Source organism: Erigeron canadensis, chromosome 8 (genome assembly GCF_010389155.1).
Source record: "Erigeron canadensis isolate Cc75 chromosome 8, C_canadensis_v1, whole genome shotgun sequence".
NCBI lineage: Eukaryota > Viridiplantae > Streptophyta > Magnoliopsida > Asterales > Asteraceae > Erigeron > Erigeron canadensis.
In genome coordinates, this window is record NC_057768.1 from 45,935,595 (window position 1) to 45,956,646 (window position 21,052).

The following is a 21,052-nucleotide window of genomic DNA, read 5'->3' on the forward strand; positions in this document are numbered from 1 at the left end:
AACCCCATTTATAGCCTTATAGGTATTAAGTTGTATCTTCAACTAAGTTCATCTAAATAGCTCATAATCTTAATATAGTTATTTATTTTTATTCAATATTTTAAACATCTCTAAGTGAAAGATTTATAATATCTACTTAATTGAAATATATACGGTACCCTTAATAAACTTAATTTATAACATCCACCTTAACTCCTTAATAACTACATCTCCTTTTTACATCAATTATTTTTATATGAATAATCACATCGCTACCGTCACTGTGGTCGTCGCTACCGCCGCAATCATCACTCATCACCGCCACCGCCACCACCGTCACTACACCTTCGTATCGCGTTTACATATGACTAGTAATAATAATGGTCATATCTTAAGTTCTTAACCATCAATCCTTTACTTTTGGATATGTAAATTGTCCAAATTGTCCTTAATTAAATAACGTGTTAGTATAAATACAGATGTACATACAATTTGAACGAAAAACCAACTTTGGGTAGAAGTAAGTAAAGGAGATTACGACGATTTCATTCATATTTTTACACTTGAAATCAAAGTTGGAAAAAATTATCGTGGAATAGTGTGGGTCAGTTAGGTGAGTCAAAAGCGTAACGTATTATGCAAGATATGGCCAAGAAGAACAAAAAGCCTTTAAAACAAGAAATGTTCAATAATTTCTATAAGTTGTTAAATATTCCGTCATCAAACATTTATACCACAGAAAAGTTTGAAGACTTTGACTTTGCTCTAGGATAATGAGCACAATAAGTCTGAATTTCAAACGCATATTGTGGACTATAGAATGTTTTAGAGTACGTATTTAAAGTACAAAGAATAACGTTGTAACTTTCTAGAGCATAACAGATAATATTCCATTATATTATCATTGTTATTTTATGCATCCAATAATTTTATAACTTCTTGCAATTAATCCAGAACCAATTAAAAATCACCAAATGTACAAAATATCATAAATAGATAGCATTTTCCTAAAATCTAACTTTTTAATAAAAGAGAAATGTTAAATACAGCCCTAACTTGCATAAAAACACTTGTACTTTCCATATTAAAAACTCGCCTCCTAATTTTTATGGTAAATATACAAATAATTTATGCACCTAATGGTTGTATTTAACAAACCCCTCAATAAAATTTACACTACATAATAATAAAAAAAAAAATACATGTGACATGAACCTTTGATCGCCCTCTTAGGTCCATCTTAACGAATAATTATATTAAATAATACTAAATTATAAAGCAAATCCCCCCTGTTTACATTTTAAGTTTCAACATTTAGTTTCCTAAAATGCCCATATATCAATTCTATATTTACCTAACACCCTTTCTCTCTCCTCAAATCTCAATCAATCATTTTTTTTCTCTCTCCTCCATAAATCATTTATTCCTCCAATTCATTCAAAATCTTTTATCTCAAAAACCGCACATCGATAAATTATAAAAATTATTTAGGTGTTCTTAAAATTTCAAGCTCTTTAATTAGAGATGTCATTCGATATACTTTCGACGAATTTTTAAATTCGAGGGCGGAGCCCGCTATCGCACTCTATGACCTATCACCCCACCATCTCACTGCCGCAACGCGAAGGTATTTGCTCTCGTATTAAATAAAAGACTACCAACAAGGCGCTGTAAACTAAAACACACAATTATTATTAACTGAAATGAAACAATATGACTTACTCGTCATGAAATTTTAACTGCAATAGTTATAAAAAAAAAGTTCAAAATATGTGTGTCGATTATAGAAAACCGAAACGCGAGAAGAACCCTTACCTATAAAGGTCATGCCATTGGTTTTTAAGATGGACCTAAGAAGACTTTATAAATTGATGCTTTAGAAAATAATTTCTTCAAACATCATTAGGTTATCTCCAATGGGGCGTCATTAGGTGCCCTTAGATATCATTTGTCGTTGAAGTTTGTTTAAAACTAAGGATTTTTTTGAATCATGCCCTTACTCGTCCTTACCTAATATATTTTTGTTTTTAGTGGGAGGTAAAAAGGTATGTAAGGATATGTAAGGATGTTTGTATAATTGGAGATAAAATTATAGGATTTGAAGAATTTATAAGAATGTATAAAGATTTATAAGGATATGATGTGGTAGCTCAAGGACGCCTAAGGACGTCTTAGTATTAGAGATGACGTTAGTTATTTTGACAAAGTCCACAAAATTAATAAGATTTTGAACTTTGACGAGTTGGTCATCCGGTTGACTAAACCAATAGCACGTACTGGAATGTTTCGTTTGTTTGACAAAACTTTCTCAAGTCACTAACAAATTGAAATAAAAATAAATTGTTCTTTCCAAATAGTTTGTATATCTGTTTGCCGTGTTTACTTTGTAGTAATGTCCTCATAGATGGTGTAATGTGTAATATGATAATAAACAATAATATAATTATATCTGTCATGGTACATGAAAACATGTAATAAAAGCGGAGAATTGTTTAAATTTCAAGTTTTTCTTGAATCATAATTTTACCTTCTTTTTTTTTTCTTTTTAGTAGATAGTATTTAGCAGCTAATATTCGAGACACTACGTTCAATTGGGCGGTATGCAGAACTCGAACCGTATGCCTTTGTGTTGAACGCGTGAGTACATGACTAGTTGTTATGCGACCAATAATGAGTTAATTGATCATAAGCTAAGAATATAGATTTTTCGAATGACAACCCCATTAAAGAACTTGCATTTTTCATATCAAAAGTTCATCCCTTGAATTTTATAGTAAAGGTACAACTAATCTAAACACGTTTATGATAGCTCATATGGTTGTCGTTAACAAAACCCATATACGTATCTAAACTACTTTTAAAACTATTTAATCAAATATCCGCTATCTAATTAGGTATCGTGTAACTATAAACGTTTAAACCATATCCAAATCATACGCACGCGAAACGCACTTGGAAAATGGCCAATTGGTCTTTTCAATGCCCATGAAAAATTCTCCAAAGCTTATGTAAAGTGTATCAACTATACGATATTTCACACTTTATTTTTCAAACATTCAGTCGGAATACGACATCAGAAAATCTCACCGTATAATAGTGAAGCCTAACACGTGACCTAGACGACAATATGTTGACCATGAACCGTTATAGATACTTCACACTTTATGTTTGCCAATCACTTTCAAATTCTTTTATGAAAAGGAGTAATTGGTTTTTTAAATTTTAAAAAGAAACATGCAGGCAGGAATGAAATGATTCTAAATGTCTCAAGATCAACACAAAAGTACCTGAATTGAACATACTACATGAGCGATTCAGCAATGATACAAATACCTAATCAGATTAAGCATCTAAAAGATTGATTTCATTGCCTCTCATTGGAAGGGAACCTTGAAATTACGGAAAGAAAAACCTCATAAACTGTAAGGATTTCTGGCATAAAGCAGGCTTAGCTCCCAGCAACCGGTGCTACTGTTGTTGGTTTTGCATCCTCAGCCTTCTCATGTTCTTTGTTAAGCATCTGAAAATAAATATATAAACATCATGATTTTCAGATCAATAATTCAAACTTTCTTTTGTTATTTTAAAATGACGCTTACCTTGTTATTGATCAAGTTGTGAAGAGCAATCACACTTCTGATCAGGGAAGAAAGGTAGATAACAAGCATCTGATCATTTGTTTTCACTGCAAAATGGACATGGGAGGAAATAACAAGAGTAAGTACATAGCAAATAAAGAAGAAAAGCAAAGCAAAAAATCTTTGGTCCCCACTAGATGATGCATATACCTGCAAATGCCTTAATCAAATCGGCCACATTCAAATTTGGTAGAAGGTTGAACACGTCCTGTGATTTAAGAGTGAAAAACCGTCATAGTGCGTATCAATAAGACAACCTAAAGTAGCATTTGCTACTAACTGAATGGCCCAAGGCAACACATTATTTGAGACATTGACATAAAACTCCCACTAAAACAAAGTGTAAAGTACATCCTAGAAAGTAACAACGAATCACCAAAGTGTGGGTGATTTTAACCATTTAACTTGAAATTTTCACAGCACATATATCGTTGAGGTAGCATATTAGTATACCTGTAGGTGGTACAAGATTTCGTGGTTTAATGGAAGTTTTCCATCTATGACAAGGTCCAGATATCCACGTATCTCCTTCAGTCTTGCATCTAAACCCTTCAACGCTGCCAGCTTTCCAGTGACCTGCCCAAAGAAAAAAAAACTGATCTTAACCAAATATCAATTGACCAAAACATATTGCAAAAATTGTGGCTGAAACTGGTGCTACAGTTAAAAAATCAGATTCTACAGCCAAAACAAAGAGAGAAATAAACTTTGAGAAAATGGAAACTTAGTCATCAGCCTGTTATTACTGAAAAACTAAAGCAAGACAAAATTAAACCTCTGTTGCAAGGGTACTGATGGTCGTATCCTTCACATCCCTCAGCAAGTGCTCCACTCCTGTAGAAAGAGAATTGCAAACATTAAGTATCGAGTGTTATACATGATAAGGCATGTATGCATATCTCAGTCTTTCTTTCAGTTTGGTGGAGAAAGAGATGGAATAATATATATATATATACACACACATATGTATGTGTGTGGGTGTACTTTATATATATGATATATATAGTAAAACCTATCAACTTTACCAATTTCTTCCACTTCGTGAGCGGCAATTTCTGAGGGCACATGAACAAAAACCTTCTGGCTTTTCTGGGTAGCATTCTGCAAGGAAGCGAATAATTGTTTACTTTAGCTACTGTATAGATTATGTAACTCAATATAATAAAAGAAAAAATAAACTGACAAGATGGTCGATTTTTGATATGAAAGCAGGTTTGCTTTTTGATATAAAAGCAGGTTGTACAGGATTAATGGACCTGAATTTGATCTTACCTCCTTAACCTCTTCAATTGCATAGTAAGCTTTGGTTGGTATTCCCAATTCCTTTGGTTGGACATCAATAATCACCAGCACAGGGTTTGGTACATAGCTGCAGAGGCAAATTCCTCGGTCAAGATACAGCATATGATTACAGAAAAAGAAGAAAGTGATTAACTCACATATCATGAACTAAAGCTTATAAAAGTGAATGAAGAAAAACAAAAAAAAACTAGGTGCAAGTTTATAGTGAAATAGTGTTCACGAACTACGATACACAAAGTGAACCACACTGCCATACGAGCATGGTCATGTGATGAACAATTGTCACGTCCAAGCATATCCGATAGATTATATATATATATATGAGAAAAGTGAGTATGGGGCTGTTATGCACCCAACTTGGGTGAAAAAACCCCTCACATACCAATATTTTAATATTTTGAATAAATGTTTGGCCCCCCATGATTTTTATGGTTTAAAAAAAGGTATGTGAGGGGTTTTTCACCCAACTTAGGTGCCTAACAGCCTCATATTCCCTTCCCCCTATATATATATATATATTGAAGAAAAGCATATTGTGGAATGAAACATTGAATGTGGTACAAAACCCAATGCTTACTCGTTGAATAAACCATGAACATCAAGATCATTCTCCCTCAGCTTTGGGCCAGTGCTATACCATCCTACCACATGCTCCTTAGCTGCAACGACAATTGTATGTTTAACAAATGAAATAACAAACGAAATTTAATGAGCAAGTGGGAAAGAAACAAACATGAGTAATTGGTTTCAACTAAAACGGAAAATTACCATTGATTCTCTTAAACATGGAGAACATGGCCTCATGATAGTTGTGATCAAGAAACCAAATGCTGGGATCCCTGTCATCTTCCTCAAAAGGCACTACAAAAGGGTACCCAATTAATTAGTTATATTTAACTTAAGAACGCATAGCAGTTTAAATGTTGTTTCCCAGATAGAGTTCTTAACGTATTTCAATCAGGTAAGAAGTATCAATAAATAAAAATAACATGAAAATTAATAATGCTTAGGATCTAAATAGTATCAATTTTTCAAGGAAATATGTTGCCATTTCTTCTTGTCGCCGTTAAATACTTATACATGTCGTGGACTGGAGCTTATACTTAAACAAACTGTTTTGGAACCTTATTATTGGGACTCCATAAATACACTTGCTGGTAAGGTCAATACACAGGAAGAACCCTCCCCAAAGCTTTGTTCAATGTGTTGATCCTAATCGTTTCAGTCCCTCTTGTGATGGGCACCAGTGCAGTCCCTCTGCAACAATACCAATGGACTGATGGGTATTTCTCAGATGGGGATAAACTGGTTAGCGATGTATGGCTAAGATGGTGGATATAGGAGGTGCTGCCATGTCAAACATGGAAATGTTACGTCACGGAAATGAGTAGTGACTCATTCCAACTCCTTGATATGGCTGAAAGGGGTGTGATCCCTGAATTTTCCTTAAGAGGTCAGACAATGGGGCTCCTTCAAACGGGATATTATTCTCGGATTCTGGTGTAACCTTGATTTCATGGCTAAGTTTTCTAGTTTGATCGGTTCTTTTGTGTATTCCTCCAACGATACTGGTTTGTGTTGTGTGGCTCTTTCTTCACTCACACTCATGGTCATCAGTACTATATATCGGACTAGTGTTGCAGCAATTTTTAAGGATACCGAGAATAAATCAAAACCTCTACTACTGCTGATCTTCCCAACCTATATAATACTCATGAGCATTCAAAATCTTTAGCCTATTAGTAACAGAAAGTTGGGGTTGATGTGGGTGTGTTTTCAAGTGGATGCTTAGTTATGCGTTTGGTGTGTTAGTAGGTCATCGGTGGTTTTGCAGGTGGTTTTCTTAAGTACTATCGTGGCCTTTTGTAACAGAAAAGCTTCTTTAATATATGGTTGTTCTCAACATGTTCTTTTACTCGGTTGGAAACTACTGATAGTCATTACACAACACCTGGTTACAGGTCAGCTAAGCCGTCTTCTAAAATATGAATGTGGTGATATGAGAAGAGCAAAGAAAAAGGATTGACATCTTTAGTTCCCTACTGTATGAAACATATGTATTAAACAGTTACTATCTAGTATTGTGGAGTGCCACCACTTCTCCAACTCTCACGGCAACAAGTCAACAATCCCCTTCCTCTTTACACCACTCTCCTCACCCGGCCACCTGGCTTATGACACGCTTTCTCTCGCCTTCCTCATACCGTTTACTCTAAACTAAGCATTAACGAACACATTCCAATTCTCACAATGTAAAACTTCAACATAATCAAGTTATAAAATAACCTAATACGATACCTTCCAAAACTTGTTATTCCAAAATTTGCAAAATTTATGTAAAAAGAGATGCCGAATCCTACGTGTCAATTCATTTACAATAAATCAATTCACCAGAGATCCAGTTTCTACTTCGCCTGTAAACCTAATCTAATCTAAGTTATCAAATATATATATCAATAACTACTAATTGTACAATCAAATAATGTTCAACTTCTAGTATTCAGATCCAAAAACAACCTCTAAATATAAATAAACTAAAAAAAAAGTATTTAATAATTAAAAAAAAACAAAGGAAAAAGAAATAGAGTAATACCTGCGTAGCTGTTGGTGACGTCAACGGTGCCTTTGAAAGAGGAACCAAGAAGAACACCAACAACACGCTTGCGAGTGTCCTTAGCGACACGATAGTAGTTGTCGACGATGCTAAGGAGAACTAACGGATGCACCACCACTTTGTCGATCGGCCTTGATGATAATTGCTGTGATTTTATCACATCCATCTTTCTTCTTTTTATTTTTTGTATAATTTTCTGTAAATTTGAATAGGAATCAAGGGATTTGAAGGAGATTTTATTGAATGAATGAACAAGGGTTTTATGGTGTTTTCGTTTTGCTTTTTCTTCAAGAAAGGCACACTTCTGGGTTATATGTATTTCGTAGTTCGGGTTTTCTATTATGGGCCGGGTCAAATCAAATAGATCATCCAACAACACTTTCACTGCATTGTTTAGTTTTTTTAATGGTGGAAAGGAAAGAAGAAGATAAAATTATAAAATGCATTCTTAAGATTTTTTTAAGTGTGGAAAGGGAAGGAGTGGAAAGGATTCAAAGGGGGAGTTTAGTTGTTTTTTTCTCCAAAAGTTTTTTCCTCATTTTTTAGGTGATTAGGAAGGAAAATTTCTCTTCCCTTTCATCTCCTTTCTTTTTTTAAGTTAACTAAACAACACAGTGTTTACCTACCACCCCGTGCCACTAATAAAAAAAACTCATTTTTAAAGATCAAACTCAAGATTTTGGATTAATCTTCTAATTAATAATTAACATTTAATTAATATTTAATATATTAATAACTAATATGAAATATTTAATTAATGTTAAATGTTTATTTTATTTTTGAAATGACGGAATTATATAACTAAAAATTATGAACCATGTAGTAAGAGCATCAGGCATGGCTCAAGAATCAAGAACCATTCAGAATGTCACGTAACAACGTCACATCAGTTTCCATTATGTTATTAAATTTAAGCCGTTATGGATACAGAACAACGCAGAACGCAGAATCCTTTTTTTATTTTAATTTTTTTTATCTACATTTATAAGTTATATAAATAATATTCAAACAAATCTTTATTCAATAATACCAATAAATAAACATTAATAACAAAATAAAAACACATTAATAAATATAATAACGTCTTTAAAAATTTAGCTTTGACCATCGTAACTTTTCAATTAACATTTTACTTTTGACCCAAGTATATTTATTATTTTTGGCCATCCATTTCTTGTTAAGTTGTTGGCTGATTTATTTAGCAGTGACTCTTCACTAAACTAAGAATCCTCCTGTTTATGTTAAAAAGAAAAAAAGCTCCTACATCTCATTTTTCTCAAACCTTCAAGCGACTTCTCCTTTAGCTTCAACTAGTTTTTTGTCCCCGGGCGTTGCCCCGGGAGACATTACGTGACATGTAAACATGTGACAAAATTATATAAAATGAAATTTTCGTGGCAAAAGTTATGCGATAAAAAGTAAAGAAAAATGAAACGTTGGTGGCTGAAATTGAAAAAATAAGAGTATAAAAAGTAAGCAGAACAAAACTTTGTGTAAAAAGTAGAAAAAATAAAAGTGATGTAGCAAAAAGTAAAATGACGAAAACTTCGTAAATTTATGTGATAAAGAGTAAAGAGAATGAAACTTTCGTGACAAAAGTTAAAAAAACAAATGTATAAAAAGTAAATAACACAAAATTTTCGTGCAAGAAATAAAAGAAATAAAAGTTATGTGACAAAAAGTAAAAGTTTAAAAGTTTCTGTGATAAAAAGTAAAAAGAATGAATTTTCGTGGAAGAAATTAGAAAAATAAAAGTTTAAAAACTAAATAAAACAAAACTTTCGTGCCAAAAATAAAAGAAATTAAATTTAAGTGGAATAAAGTTAAAAGTTAAAAGTTTCCGTCATAAAAAGTATAAAAATGAAACTTTCGTGGCAAAAGTTATAAAAACATATGTTTAAAAACTAAATAAAAGCAAACTTTTGTATTAAAAGTAAAAGAAATTAAAGTTATGTGACAAAAGTTAAATGGCTGATATGGACCATTGTTGTAACAAATTTAACGAAAGGGACTATAATTGCAGGAAAAAATTAACAGCCGTTAGATGATGAGGACCATTGCTGCAACAAATTTAACGACAGGGACTAAAAGTGTTGAAAATGTGTGACGCACGCAAACCGATTCATGCTTTTTAGTATAATAATAGTGATCAATACACACACAAATATATAATATACGGAAAGATATAATATATATATATATATATGTATAAGCACAGTTTAAAAAGAAAGGAAGTGGACCATCATATATCTCACGTTCTCCCAACAACTGTACAATCTCCATTAAAGAGCAAATAGAAGGTGAGTTTATTTATATACATGTAAAGAGAACACATATATTAATTAAACAAATGAAAACAAAGATAAAGGAAAGCAAAAATTAAACAATACATTGGGCCCTCATATTCACTAAGAAACAAAAGAAAGTAAGACGCCGATGTCCGACAAAAAAACGAAAAACCCCGAAAGAGTACCGGTACAGAACTATGGGGGGATGGAGGAATGGTCGGTGTAGAATGCCATGTCATTGATCGGGGTCGTCATCACATACCCATACCACATGTTCTAAGGTACTAGAAAGAAAAGTATTAAGTACAAAGTACAACCAAATTCTAAAAATACAATATAATACTCAATCTAGAATCATATCGGGGTTCTAACTACATTTTGCTGCTTCTTCATTCTATCCTAACACAGAAATACATCAATTGAGATTTTTTAAGGACGGCAAAAAAGAATGAATAAACTCGTGTCACTTATAATAATAAGATATGAGAAAAATCCTCACCCAAAGAGGTCACACCATCTCTTTTTAGACCCTTTGGAGCTTCCAAATAAATAGAAGGTCCGTATGTACGGATAAGCCGAAAATCTCAAGTCTCGAGTCCCTTCCTAGTACCGGGAAGTGCTACTGAGTCCCAAGCGGGATCAGGACCGGTATTGATTTTTAATAGTTTTCGGATTGGGACCGGGACAAGACCGAAAAAATCCGTGAACTACGGGATTTCCCCGTCCCATCTCGGTCCCATCCCAATCCTGCCTTTTTTTGGGATCGAACATCGGAGTACCACATTTTTGAGATTTTTAATAATCTAATTAGATCACTTTCAAGCATGTTTATTATATAGTTGTTGTATATGTTATCACTTATTCAGTGGCACAAAACTTTATGATGTATCTTAAGGTTCCAAAATCATTAAAAACGAAATCCATAAGACGTATTATTTTTTAATCACTCATCCATCGAACGGAATTTTTTATACCCGTAAAAATATATACTGTCACAAAATGACAAAACTCCTTTCTCATACACTACCATCAAAACTAAAATTTTCAAACTTTATAAGATTATTTTTTCAAATAATAGCAAATAAAATCCCTAGATGCATTATTCTTGTGTTTATCAATTAAAAATTGATGTATTTGTAAGCACGTCCAACAACACTAGTTGATCAGTATCATACTACTATCATTATACCTTATGAATGTAGGCGGTGTTTGTTTGACATCTTAATTAAAAAAAAAAATTTCATGAATTAATTAAAAATACTTAATTTAAGTTATCAAAAGTGTTTGTTTTATTGACTTAATTCATACGGTCATTATTTATCCATTTAATTATTTTATCAATTTAATCACTTAATGGCTAAAAAACAAAAAAACCCGTAAAATTTCATTTATATGTGAACAGTCTTTAGAACATTATAGTGGTATGAACTTATCAATTACAACTAGAATGAATATAGTGAGAAAGAGAATGAATTCCATCGTTTGGTACAAGTAGATAATGAATATATAAAAAATACAAAATTTTAATAATAACCAAATTTAATACATATAACATCACTAAAATCAAAAAAAAAATTCCATTCTCATCCATTCTCTACATTTTATAGAGAATTGAGGGAATGGAATCGATTCCTACTCCTCGATTCTCTTTCCCATTCTCCATTACAACCAAACATGAGAAGTCTTTCTCATTCCCTTTCCACCTTTTCCATTCCATTGTACCAAACACCTAGTGAATCGTCGATAAATGCATAGCACAAGATCCCTATGGACAAGGAGACTTACTAGGAATTTAAGGGAGTGTTTGGTAGGAGGGAATCATAGAGAATGAAAATAGTGAGAAAGAGAATGAGTATTTGGAAAGAGAATGAATTCCGTTGTTTGGTACACACAGAGAATGAATATATAAAAAAATAAAAATTTAAATAATAATACATTTATTACATATAAAATTTTGAAAAAAAAAAATCAAAAAAAATTTTCATTCTCACTCATTCTCTACAATTTGTAGAGAATGGAGAGAATGAAATTGATTTCACTTTCTCCTTTCCCATTCCCTTTCTTCATGATAAACAAGGAAGTCTTTCCAATTCTCTTTCTCCCCTTTCCATTCCATCATACCAAACACCCCATTGTTGATAAGCGCATAGCACAAGATCCCTAAGGACAAGGAGACAAGAAATCGTCGCTTGGAGAAGACAGCCCTTATCTACTACCATCTATCCTATTGATAATCGGGTAATTGCACAAAATCACGTTAAATATTGAATCCAGATACATTATATGTGTAAAACCGAGTTTAGCTGTTACGGAACATTATAATTACCATAACTAGCATATTATAGTGGATAAATGATATAGAAAGAAAGAAGGGAACAAGACTATATAGTAACTGAACTGTACATATGATAACAAACAATAGAGAACTGAAGATTCTTTTCTCTTGTCATATTTCCACATTCATAACATATGAATCATATTTTAAAATACAACTTAGCTAACCCGTAACCAGGTTTTGTGTAACTAGTTTCCAACAGAGTAAAAGAACATGTTGAAAACAATCATATATTAATGAAGCTTTTCTGTTACAAAAGGCCAAGGTAATACTAAAGAAAAACCACCTGCAAACCATCGACGACCTACCATCACACCAAACCCATAACTAAGCATTCACTTGAAAACACACCCACATCAACACCAACTCCATGTTACTAATAGACTAAAGATTCTGAATGCTCATGAGCATTATATAGGTCGGGAAGATCAGCACTAGTTGAGAATTTGATCCATCTTTTCTTCTCAGTATACTTGAGAAATGGCTGCAACACTAGCCCGATAAATATAGCAATAACACTAACGACCATGACCTTGAGCGAAGAAAGGGCCAACACGACACAAATCAATATCGTCGGAGGAATGCACAAAAGAACAGATCCAACAGTACCCACGGGTATCTTGTAAGGCCTTGATGCAGCGGGATACTTCATTCTTAACCTTACAAAAGCTATAAACTCCAAAATCATCCCAAAACAGTATAAAAAGTTTTCAGCAGCCACTATCTCTTGAAAACTTAACCATGAAAGCAAGATTACACCAGAAGCTGAGAATAATATCCCGATTGAAGGAGTCCCGTGGCGAGACCGCTTAGCAAAAAACTCAGGGATCATACCCCTTTCAGCCATACCAAGAAGTTGGAATGAGTCACTACTCATTTCCGTGACAAACATTCCCATGTTTGACATGGCAGCACCTGCCTGTATCCACCATCTCAGCCATACACCGCCAACCAATTTAGCCACATCTGAGAAATAGCCATCAGTCCATTGGTCACGGTGCAGAGGGACTGCACCGGTGCCCATTAAAAGAGGGAAAAAGTAGCCTGAAACGACTAGGATCAACGCATAGAACAAAGCTTTTGGGAGAGTTTTTCTTGGGTTATCAACCTCACCAGCAAGTGTACTTATGGAGTCCCAATAATTAAGATTCCAAAACAGTGTGTTTAAGTATAAGTTCCAGTCCACAACATGCACATCCACCACTAACCATCTTGCAGGCTCAATTTTAGGAATCGAAATAAGACCCATAATTACAAAAGGAACTAAAGAAAATATCCCTAACAGAACAGCAACCCACCCTACAATAGTTAACCCTCTGAAGTTCATGTATGTAAGGGCAATAGTCAAGGCTAAAACCGCTAAAACACGTGGATACCCATCTGCTAAAACCGGAATTCCTGACTTCAAATAATCAAGAAACAGAACAGGGTATAATGCATTGTCTATGACACCACTAAGCCATTTCATCCAACCTTGTTGAAACCCCCAATAAGGACCTAAAGCAGATGAAACCCAAACAACATAACCACCATCTTCAGGAAACATTGTACCCATTTCAGCAGTTATTAAAGCTTCAGGTACGCTCCATATAAACGGGAATACCAAAAACCCAATGAGGGCTAACAGGGGACCAGCGGCCTGAACACTATCCTCAACACCGAAAGGTCCCCCAGAAACCTCATAAAATATGAGAAATATAAGAGGTATAATTGAAACCCTTTTAATATTGTTGTTATTAGGAGCACCTGTTGGAGATGGGGTTTCATTCATTCCAATATATTCTACCTCATTATGTTGTCCCATTGCAGTTGCTGATTCTTTGTTGGCTGTGTTCTTTGATTTCTGCAGTTTTAGTAACCAAATTCAAGGCGATCAGTTGATTACTTGACTCAAATTAACTTCAAACTCACATGTCCTAAAAAAATAATCCACTAAGCAAAAATACCCACAAAGTTTAAGACTTTAAAGAGAAACATATATATAGCAGCATTTTTAGTTTTTAGTCAAATGACAGTCAGTTATGTCCCAAAATAACAATCTTCTTAGTTCACAAATCTAGGAACAAATATAAGCAAAAGTATTAAGAAGATCAATGGTTGTGTTCTAGACTAAACAGCCCTCTTAATGCTAAGCCCTAAAATTCTTGAAATGCCAAAATCTTTATGACTTTATATACTGTATTTCTTTCATTGCATAGATATCAAGTTCAAAATCAAAATTGTCAAGAAAAGATTTGAAATTTACATCTAATGTTAAATCTGGAAAATACCCTTTTTATCAATGCATAAATGTTAACATAATTTCCAACAAAAAGATGTCAATTGTTGATGTTTAATGAATATGATACTCAATCCCGTCATGAGCAGGGTAGGGGGTTCCCAAAAAGACTTGAACTTTATGTCATCATGAACCAATTTAAAGAAAATAAAGATGGGTGTGTTCTTAAAAAACCCTAAAATTAAGAATTCAGGATGAACTAAAGATACTGAGATCCCTTGATCACAAAAACTAAGTAGCTGATACTTGATGCAGTTCTTCAATCAAGTGTAGCAATAATTTGAAAATAAATAGATAATGAAATACTAACTAACTAAATAAATAATGAGTAACATAGATATATACAGATATGTATATAAAAAGGGATTAAATTACGAACCACGAGATACAGGGGATTCTGTTCATGGTGTGTTTTGGTAGATCGATCTGTCAATGATTTTGGGTGTGATGTGAATAATATTGGAAGGCGGGTGATAGAGCACGTGTAGATTCAACTATAGATTAAGTGGCCACGTAATACAAAGGCATGTTTGGCGTTAAGTTTCGGAAGCTTTAACTTTAATGTCACGAGCTTGGTTGTTGCAAAAACTTTAGTATACCATTTAAAAAGACTATGAACCAATAAATTCTTTAAACTTATCCTCCTAATCATCTTCTTAATTATATCATATAGTAAAACTAGTTAATCAATACAGGTTTAACCCGAACATATTAATTAAAATTTTAACATATAAATATATATATATATTAAAGAAATATATAATGTTTCTTATTAAAATGTTATAAAGTATTATTTAAGAGAGAATTTTTTTTTCTTTAAATATATTATTAATATTTTTGTTAAACATGTAAAAGACTATTTCTATTTTATTTATATATGACATCATAATTAAATAAAATAAATTTTAAGGTGAAATATGGATTTTCCACATCAAAATTGTTATAAAAATACTTACAAGAAACAATCTTGTTTTATTATATATAGAGATTACATTTTGTTTTAAAAATAAAATAATAAAATAAAGGAAAAAATACATAAAAAGGTAATCTATTTACCCAAAATTTCTAATAAGGAGAACCTATTTAGTTTCATCTATTTAAAGAATCTCATTTTCATAAATTTCCTAACAAGGTGAACATCATTAATTTTTAATGTTAGACTTCCGTTAAGTATCACCCCATGTCTTTTTTATTCATATCAAATTTTGGCTCCGGTTCCTCCTAATAGTATTTATTATATGTGCTAGGGCAGTAGATATTATATAATGTTTACATTTTTCAAATTAATCAAACAAAAATATATAATTTTGAGTTTTCTTATAAATTACAAATGAGTGACGTAATCAAATAAAGGAATTATAAATCTTTTCCAAAAGGGAATTCTTTTACAGGAGTATGGATATCATTGCATCTTACTTTTAAAGTGTGTTATTATGTAAAAAAAAAAAAACACTTGAATAATAACTCTATATTGAAGTGCCACTTAATTTACAGAAATAAAGAAAAAGAACTCGACATCAAGGAGACCAAATAAGTGGGTTTACACCTTTACATTACAGAATGGTGAGCTATGTATATCGTAGCCTCGTAGGGGCTTTATGCCTTTATCCATTTTGAAGTCAATAACAAGAAAATGTTCACATATATATATGAATTTTAATTTAATTCATGCCTTCAAACTTTCCGCATATTGTTTTTTTTTTTTTTTTTTGTATATTTTTTTAATTTCACCATTATTTAAATGATAATGTTCCACATTATTTATAATAATGCATTATAGATTAAATAGATTATAATATTATATAACCACACGTTTGTATTAATATTTACTTAGGTTGGTGAGAATTAAGTAGTTAAGAAACTATTTATATATAACTAGGTTTTTGACCCACGCGATGTGCGATATTTTAAAAATTGATATATTAGTTTAGTTGTCTTACAAATTTAGTGAATGAAAAAATATATATAAATAACATAAAATTTGATGATCCATACGTATGAAAATGGTAAAAATGAAGTATGTATCCGTGTGTTGCGTCAGTTGATTATCATAAAATATTGTTGAAACAAACAGTATTAAATAATTAGATATAGCTATTGATGATTAGTAAAATGCGTTTTATTATTTTTAAATCACTTCATTTATAATATTATCTTTACATTTCATATTGATGTTCTACATATTGTCAAATATAAACTCTATGTATTATAAATTTTGAATGTTTCTTCTGTAATTTGTTTTATGTCATGACATAATGCCAATTTTTTTATCTGTTTCAGAATTCAAACTACATATGTCTGCGTAGGTCCCTAAAACCATCTTCTAACAATCCACACATACAAATGAAAGTGAAAAAGTCTAAGACCATATTAATGAACCACCAATCTATTGGCTAAAAAAAATATTATTCTAGTTGTTGTAAATCAAATAAAGAAGATATAAAATACTTTTTACATAGACTAAAAAAAATAATATTAAGTAATTAGATTGATTTACTATAAGAAATTACTTTTGATATGAACTATAAGAAAAATGGAAATAAAAAGGATATATATTCTTAAATGTTGAATCTTCCTAAAGCCGCTAGCTTAGTTTGATATAAAAGAAATCTAAGAAATTTGAAATACATGATACATGCTTAGTTTTTTTTTCCAATGGAAGATTTGATTTGATTTTTTTACATAAAAAATATTATTTTTTTCATACATACATTTAAGATTTGTTTTGATAAATATGAGAATAATTTTATTTTTATTTTTTTGATATATTATATTGTAAAAAAGTTTTGGAGATGTAGCAATTTTTAAGGATAGTTAAATTAATGTGAATGCCTTTAAAATATCAGGATAACTATCGTTTTATAAGATGTATAAATATCTAATCTTTAATACTATTTTATAAAGCATTTTGTTTTTTTTTTATTTCAATTAAATAATTGAACTACCTAAATTACCCCACTTCTTTATTCACTAATATAAACATCTATACTTAATATACATATAATACCCTTAAATCTTGACCAAAAATTTTATCCCTCTCATTAAATTTCAACCACTCATTTTTTATTTCTCTTCCATAAATCATTTTATTCCTCTAATTCATTCAAATTCTGTTATCTCAAAAACTGTATATCGATAAATTATAAAAATTGTATGGGTAGTCTTAAAACTTCATGCTCTTTCATTAGAGATGTCATTCGATATACTTTCGACGAATTTTGAAATCCGATGACGGAACTCGTACGGCTAAGGCATTTGGCTATCATACTCTATAACTTGACCTATCACTCCACTATCTCACCGCCGCAACGCACGGGCACTATCTCTCGTAATAATAATATGGCATGTGATTCTTATTTAATGGAACACAAAAATTGTGTGTGATTTCATTTTTTGGTTGAACTAAAAATAAATATCCTAGGGGTTTTATTCATCTTAAAAGGTACTCTGTATATAAAGACATGTTGTACTGATAAAAACTAGGTGATCGTATTAAATGCATGTATATTTATGAATTATGCTGGAGGAAGGAATAACTTTATCAAAAGACCTTAGAAAAAGCCTTTATATAGTTATGTTATTATAACATAGATTTTGCATCAAATGTGCATCTATATGTTTCGTCCATCCGCTTAAAAAATAAATTCGAATTAATGGAATATAAAAATAAGATATGTCGCTTTTAGAAGGAAATAAACACATACAAAGGTGATAAACGACTTTAAGATATCCTAACAGGCAACTAACACGTTAAAAATAATGTAATCTAAAGTCAGTCGACATATCTATGTACTTTTTAGTAATTTTCAATATGTGCCAAATAAACTAGCCAATTATGATCATATTTAGCTTGATAATGAATATGTTCATCACTAATCGAACTCAAATATCTTCAAGAACCCGATTCTACACTAGACTTAAAGGTAAATGGTCAAATATTGTTTCTTAGCTATTTTATCGTTGTTATTTAAGTGATGTATCTTTTTAGCATGCGTTCCATGCAAAATGTACAACCAATCTTTCCGTTTTCTCTGAAAAGGTAATTTGACTATAAATACCTTAGAAGTTAGAAAGAGACCCTCGATCTATAAAGTTAGATTCAATGTTGGTGAAAGATGGCAGCCTTTAAATAAAGTATAAGTAGAAATACAACCCACTCAAAAAGAAGGAAGTAAATTATAAGTAAAAGAAATCAACTTTTATGCAATTGCACGCTTAAGTGACAATTAATTTGACCTTGTCATATCCTATCATTGTTCTCAAGTAGCCCCCCACATGTGCGTATTGGTCGGGCCTATGATCAAGAATCACATATGATATTTTTCACCACATTTAATATTTTAAGTTGAGTAACAAATTATATCCAAATATTTCTAAAACTTTATGGTGTTATATTTATATCTATATATCTATAAACTCTTATAGAGCGCTCTCATGGGTTAACAAACCGTCGTTGGCTTGTTTTTCACTACACCACGAGCACAAACTATTGTATGTGTCTAGTGGTCCACTCGCTATAAACAGATATGTAGTCCATATCACAAATAATGTTGAGGGATAAGTATCTTGTAATGTAACAAACTTTGAATGAATATCTATAATAGGAAATAACTAAAGTTGTGTATATTGTATGTAAACAACTCGAAAATAATGTTTATTGTATATAAGAAAATGTATTCAACCAATTAAAATCAGACAAGTGACACCTCTATATGGTTGCCACGTATGTTTTCTTACATAAAATAAACATTTTTTAAAGTTGTTTACATACAATACACAAAACTTTAGTTATTTCATATTATAGACATTCGTGCAAAGTTTGTTACATTCCAGAATACTTATCCCATAATGTTGAAGGATTATTTTCTTCTTTTTCCCCTCCTTTCATAGACTACGCTATATAGGATAAGTAGTCTCAGATTAATGATCGATTAGTGATATATTAAGAATGTTAGATTGCGTAAAATTTAATGTTAAATTGTGGGGAGTTGTCTTCAATGACATGTCACTAATGCAGACTATTTATGTTAGCTATCCAGACTGGATTAAAGGTAATTTCTCAACTATGTAACAAAGATATCATTCGTATCAATTAACTTAAAAAATCAAACTATCTATACTCGATTTCTTAAAATTCAGCACTTTTTTTCTTCTCAAAATACCCCTATTTAAATATAAAACTCTTATATACCTTCATCCTCACTCTCTTTAATCATTACACACTTTCATCGACCTTTCATCACCTTTCGTCGCCGCCCTCCTTTTCCACCGCCTCCCTCGATCTCCACCACTTCTTTTTATATTGGCATCACTTTTTAGCCGCCGCAACGCGCGGGCACTATGTTCGTTGGTTAAAAAAGTCATCTCTCATGGATACTTAATGATCATATACTATTTCAATTTTAAACCACGTTAAGTTAACGGTTAACGAAATGAGCTATCATACATGTTCTAGTTTTATTTAACAAATGTTGATAATTACGTACATATGAACATTTAACATCTTTTAATAATGAATTCTTCACAATATAAATAATGTGCTAACATATTTATAAATATATATGGGGTCATAAAACTTTGTATATAGTAGGGTAAACTTAGTTATGAGTCATTATCATAACTTAATACAATCAATTAATAATAATAATTAAGATGTTAATATATAGTATTATATAACACATTGCTTGAACATTGGGTAACAACATAATGTTTCCTCTTTTACTATAAAAGGTCATATGTATACTCAAGATGTCTAAGAACGGTTTTTTTTATTAATAGTTTAAATATTTTTTTTAATAAACGGCAATCATGAAAAAGCTCCCCATACGAGCATGCTTATTTCACTTTAAGGTTCTAAAAATCTAATGATTACATATTACACATTCCATTCATTTTTCAACACACAGTTATATTAATTTAAAAAAAATGTCCGATGTTAAACAAACATTTCATGTTAAAATAAATTTTATATTAGTTCACAGAAAATATAAACGCAATTTCATGCTTAATAAACTGTCCCACCCCTGACTTCCAAACAAATTTTACTATATCATGCCACATACATATGATAGTGAATAGCAAATATCGAAATAAAATAAAATACTAATAAAATAATAGCAATAGTAATAGGAACATTAATATTACTCAATAATAGATATAGATAGTTAAAATAGAATATATAATGAATTACCTGATCAGCACCGTCAGCATTAACTTCAACAGAAGTCTTCGCCGGTGAATCAGGTGAGATAGCTTTTACGGCCGTTAGGGCATCAGTGCCGCCACCTTTCGCGGTAACATGATCACTAGTTGGAGCTGGAGCTGGAGCTGAAGCGGGTGGATCGAGAGGTGGTTGTGAAGTAAGGTTTGAAGGTGTGGTTAATATAGTGGTTTTTGTTGCTATTGGCTTCATATCAAAAGATAAAAATAAAAATAAAAAAAAACAATACTCACACACACGTACTAAATTAATTAAATAAAATGTTTGATTCAGATTCGATAGCAGAATTATATATGATGCAAATTAAGAGTAGAGAAAAAACAAAAGGATTGGTTGGATATTTTGATTAGTCCAAATAATACTGTGTCATTGTGGTGATATATATGGAAATGAGAAGA

General features: G+C 31.6%; 2 protein-coding genes across 3 annotated transcripts; both read right to left on the bottom strand.

The window, feature by feature from the left end:
• Positions 1–3,231: 3,231 nt before the first annotated feature.
• Positions 3,232–7,827, bottom strand: LOC122578115 (26S proteasome non-ATPase regulatory subunit 7 homolog A). Its single transcript, XM_043750000.1, has 10 exons — positions 7,513–7,827; positions 5,688–5,780; positions 5,497–5,578; positions 4,890–4,986; positions 4,643–4,718; positions 4,393–4,451; positions 4,071–4,193; positions 3,768–3,825; positions 3,579–3,664; positions 3,232–3,499 (listed from the first exon to the last, which is right to left on the bottom strand). Exons 1-10 carry the CDS (start codon positions 7,697–7,699, stop codon positions 3,428–3,430), a joined length of 933 nt encoding a protein of 310 aa, XP_043605935.1. The 5' UTR covers positions 7,700–7,827; the 3' UTR covers positions 3,232–3,427.
• Positions 7,828–12,227: 4,400 nt separating this feature from the next.
• LOC122611285 (probable polyamine transporter At1g31830) lies at positions 12,228–20,952 on the bottom strand. 2 transcript variants are annotated; one of them, XM_043784286.1, is made up of 2 exons: positions 20,625–20,952; positions 12,228–13,999 (listed from the first exon to the last, which is right to left on the bottom strand). In XM_043784286.1, exons 1-2 carry the CDS (start codon positions 20,844–20,846, stop codon positions 12,533–12,535), a joined length of 1,689 nt encoding a protein of 562 aa, XP_043640221.1. In that variant the 5' UTR covers positions 20,847–20,952; the 3' UTR covers positions 12,228–12,532. The 2 variants fall into 2 exon arrangements, with proteins under 2 accessions (XP_043640221.1, XP_043640222.1); XM_043784287.1 differs by lacking the exon at positions 20,625–20,952 and adding an exon at positions 14,814–14,968.
• Positions 20,953–21,052: the final 100 nt, after the last annotated feature.

Bases quoted from the DNA above. Each gene is read 5' to 3' on its own strand.
- LOC122578115 (XM_043750000.1), bottom strand. From the start codon at position 7,699: ATGGATGTGATAAAATCACAGCAATTATCATCAAGGCCGATCGACAAA. The intron at 5,781-7,512 runs GTATTACTCTAT...ACCCTTTTGTAG, and splicing joins CGTCACCAACAGCTACGCAG to TGCCTTTTGAGGAAGATGAC. The intron at 3,500-3,578 runs GTAAGCGTCATT...ATTTATTTTCAG, and splicing joins ACAACTTGATCAATAACAAG to ATGCTTAACAAAGAACATGA.
- LOC122611285 (XM_043784286.1), bottom strand. From the start codon at position 20,846: ATGAAGCCAATAGCAACAAAAACCACTATATTAACCACACCTTCAAAC. The intron at 14,000-20,624 runs GTAATTCATTAT...CTAAAACTGCAG, and splicing joins ATGCTGACGGTGCTGATCAG to AAATCAAAGAACACAGCCAA.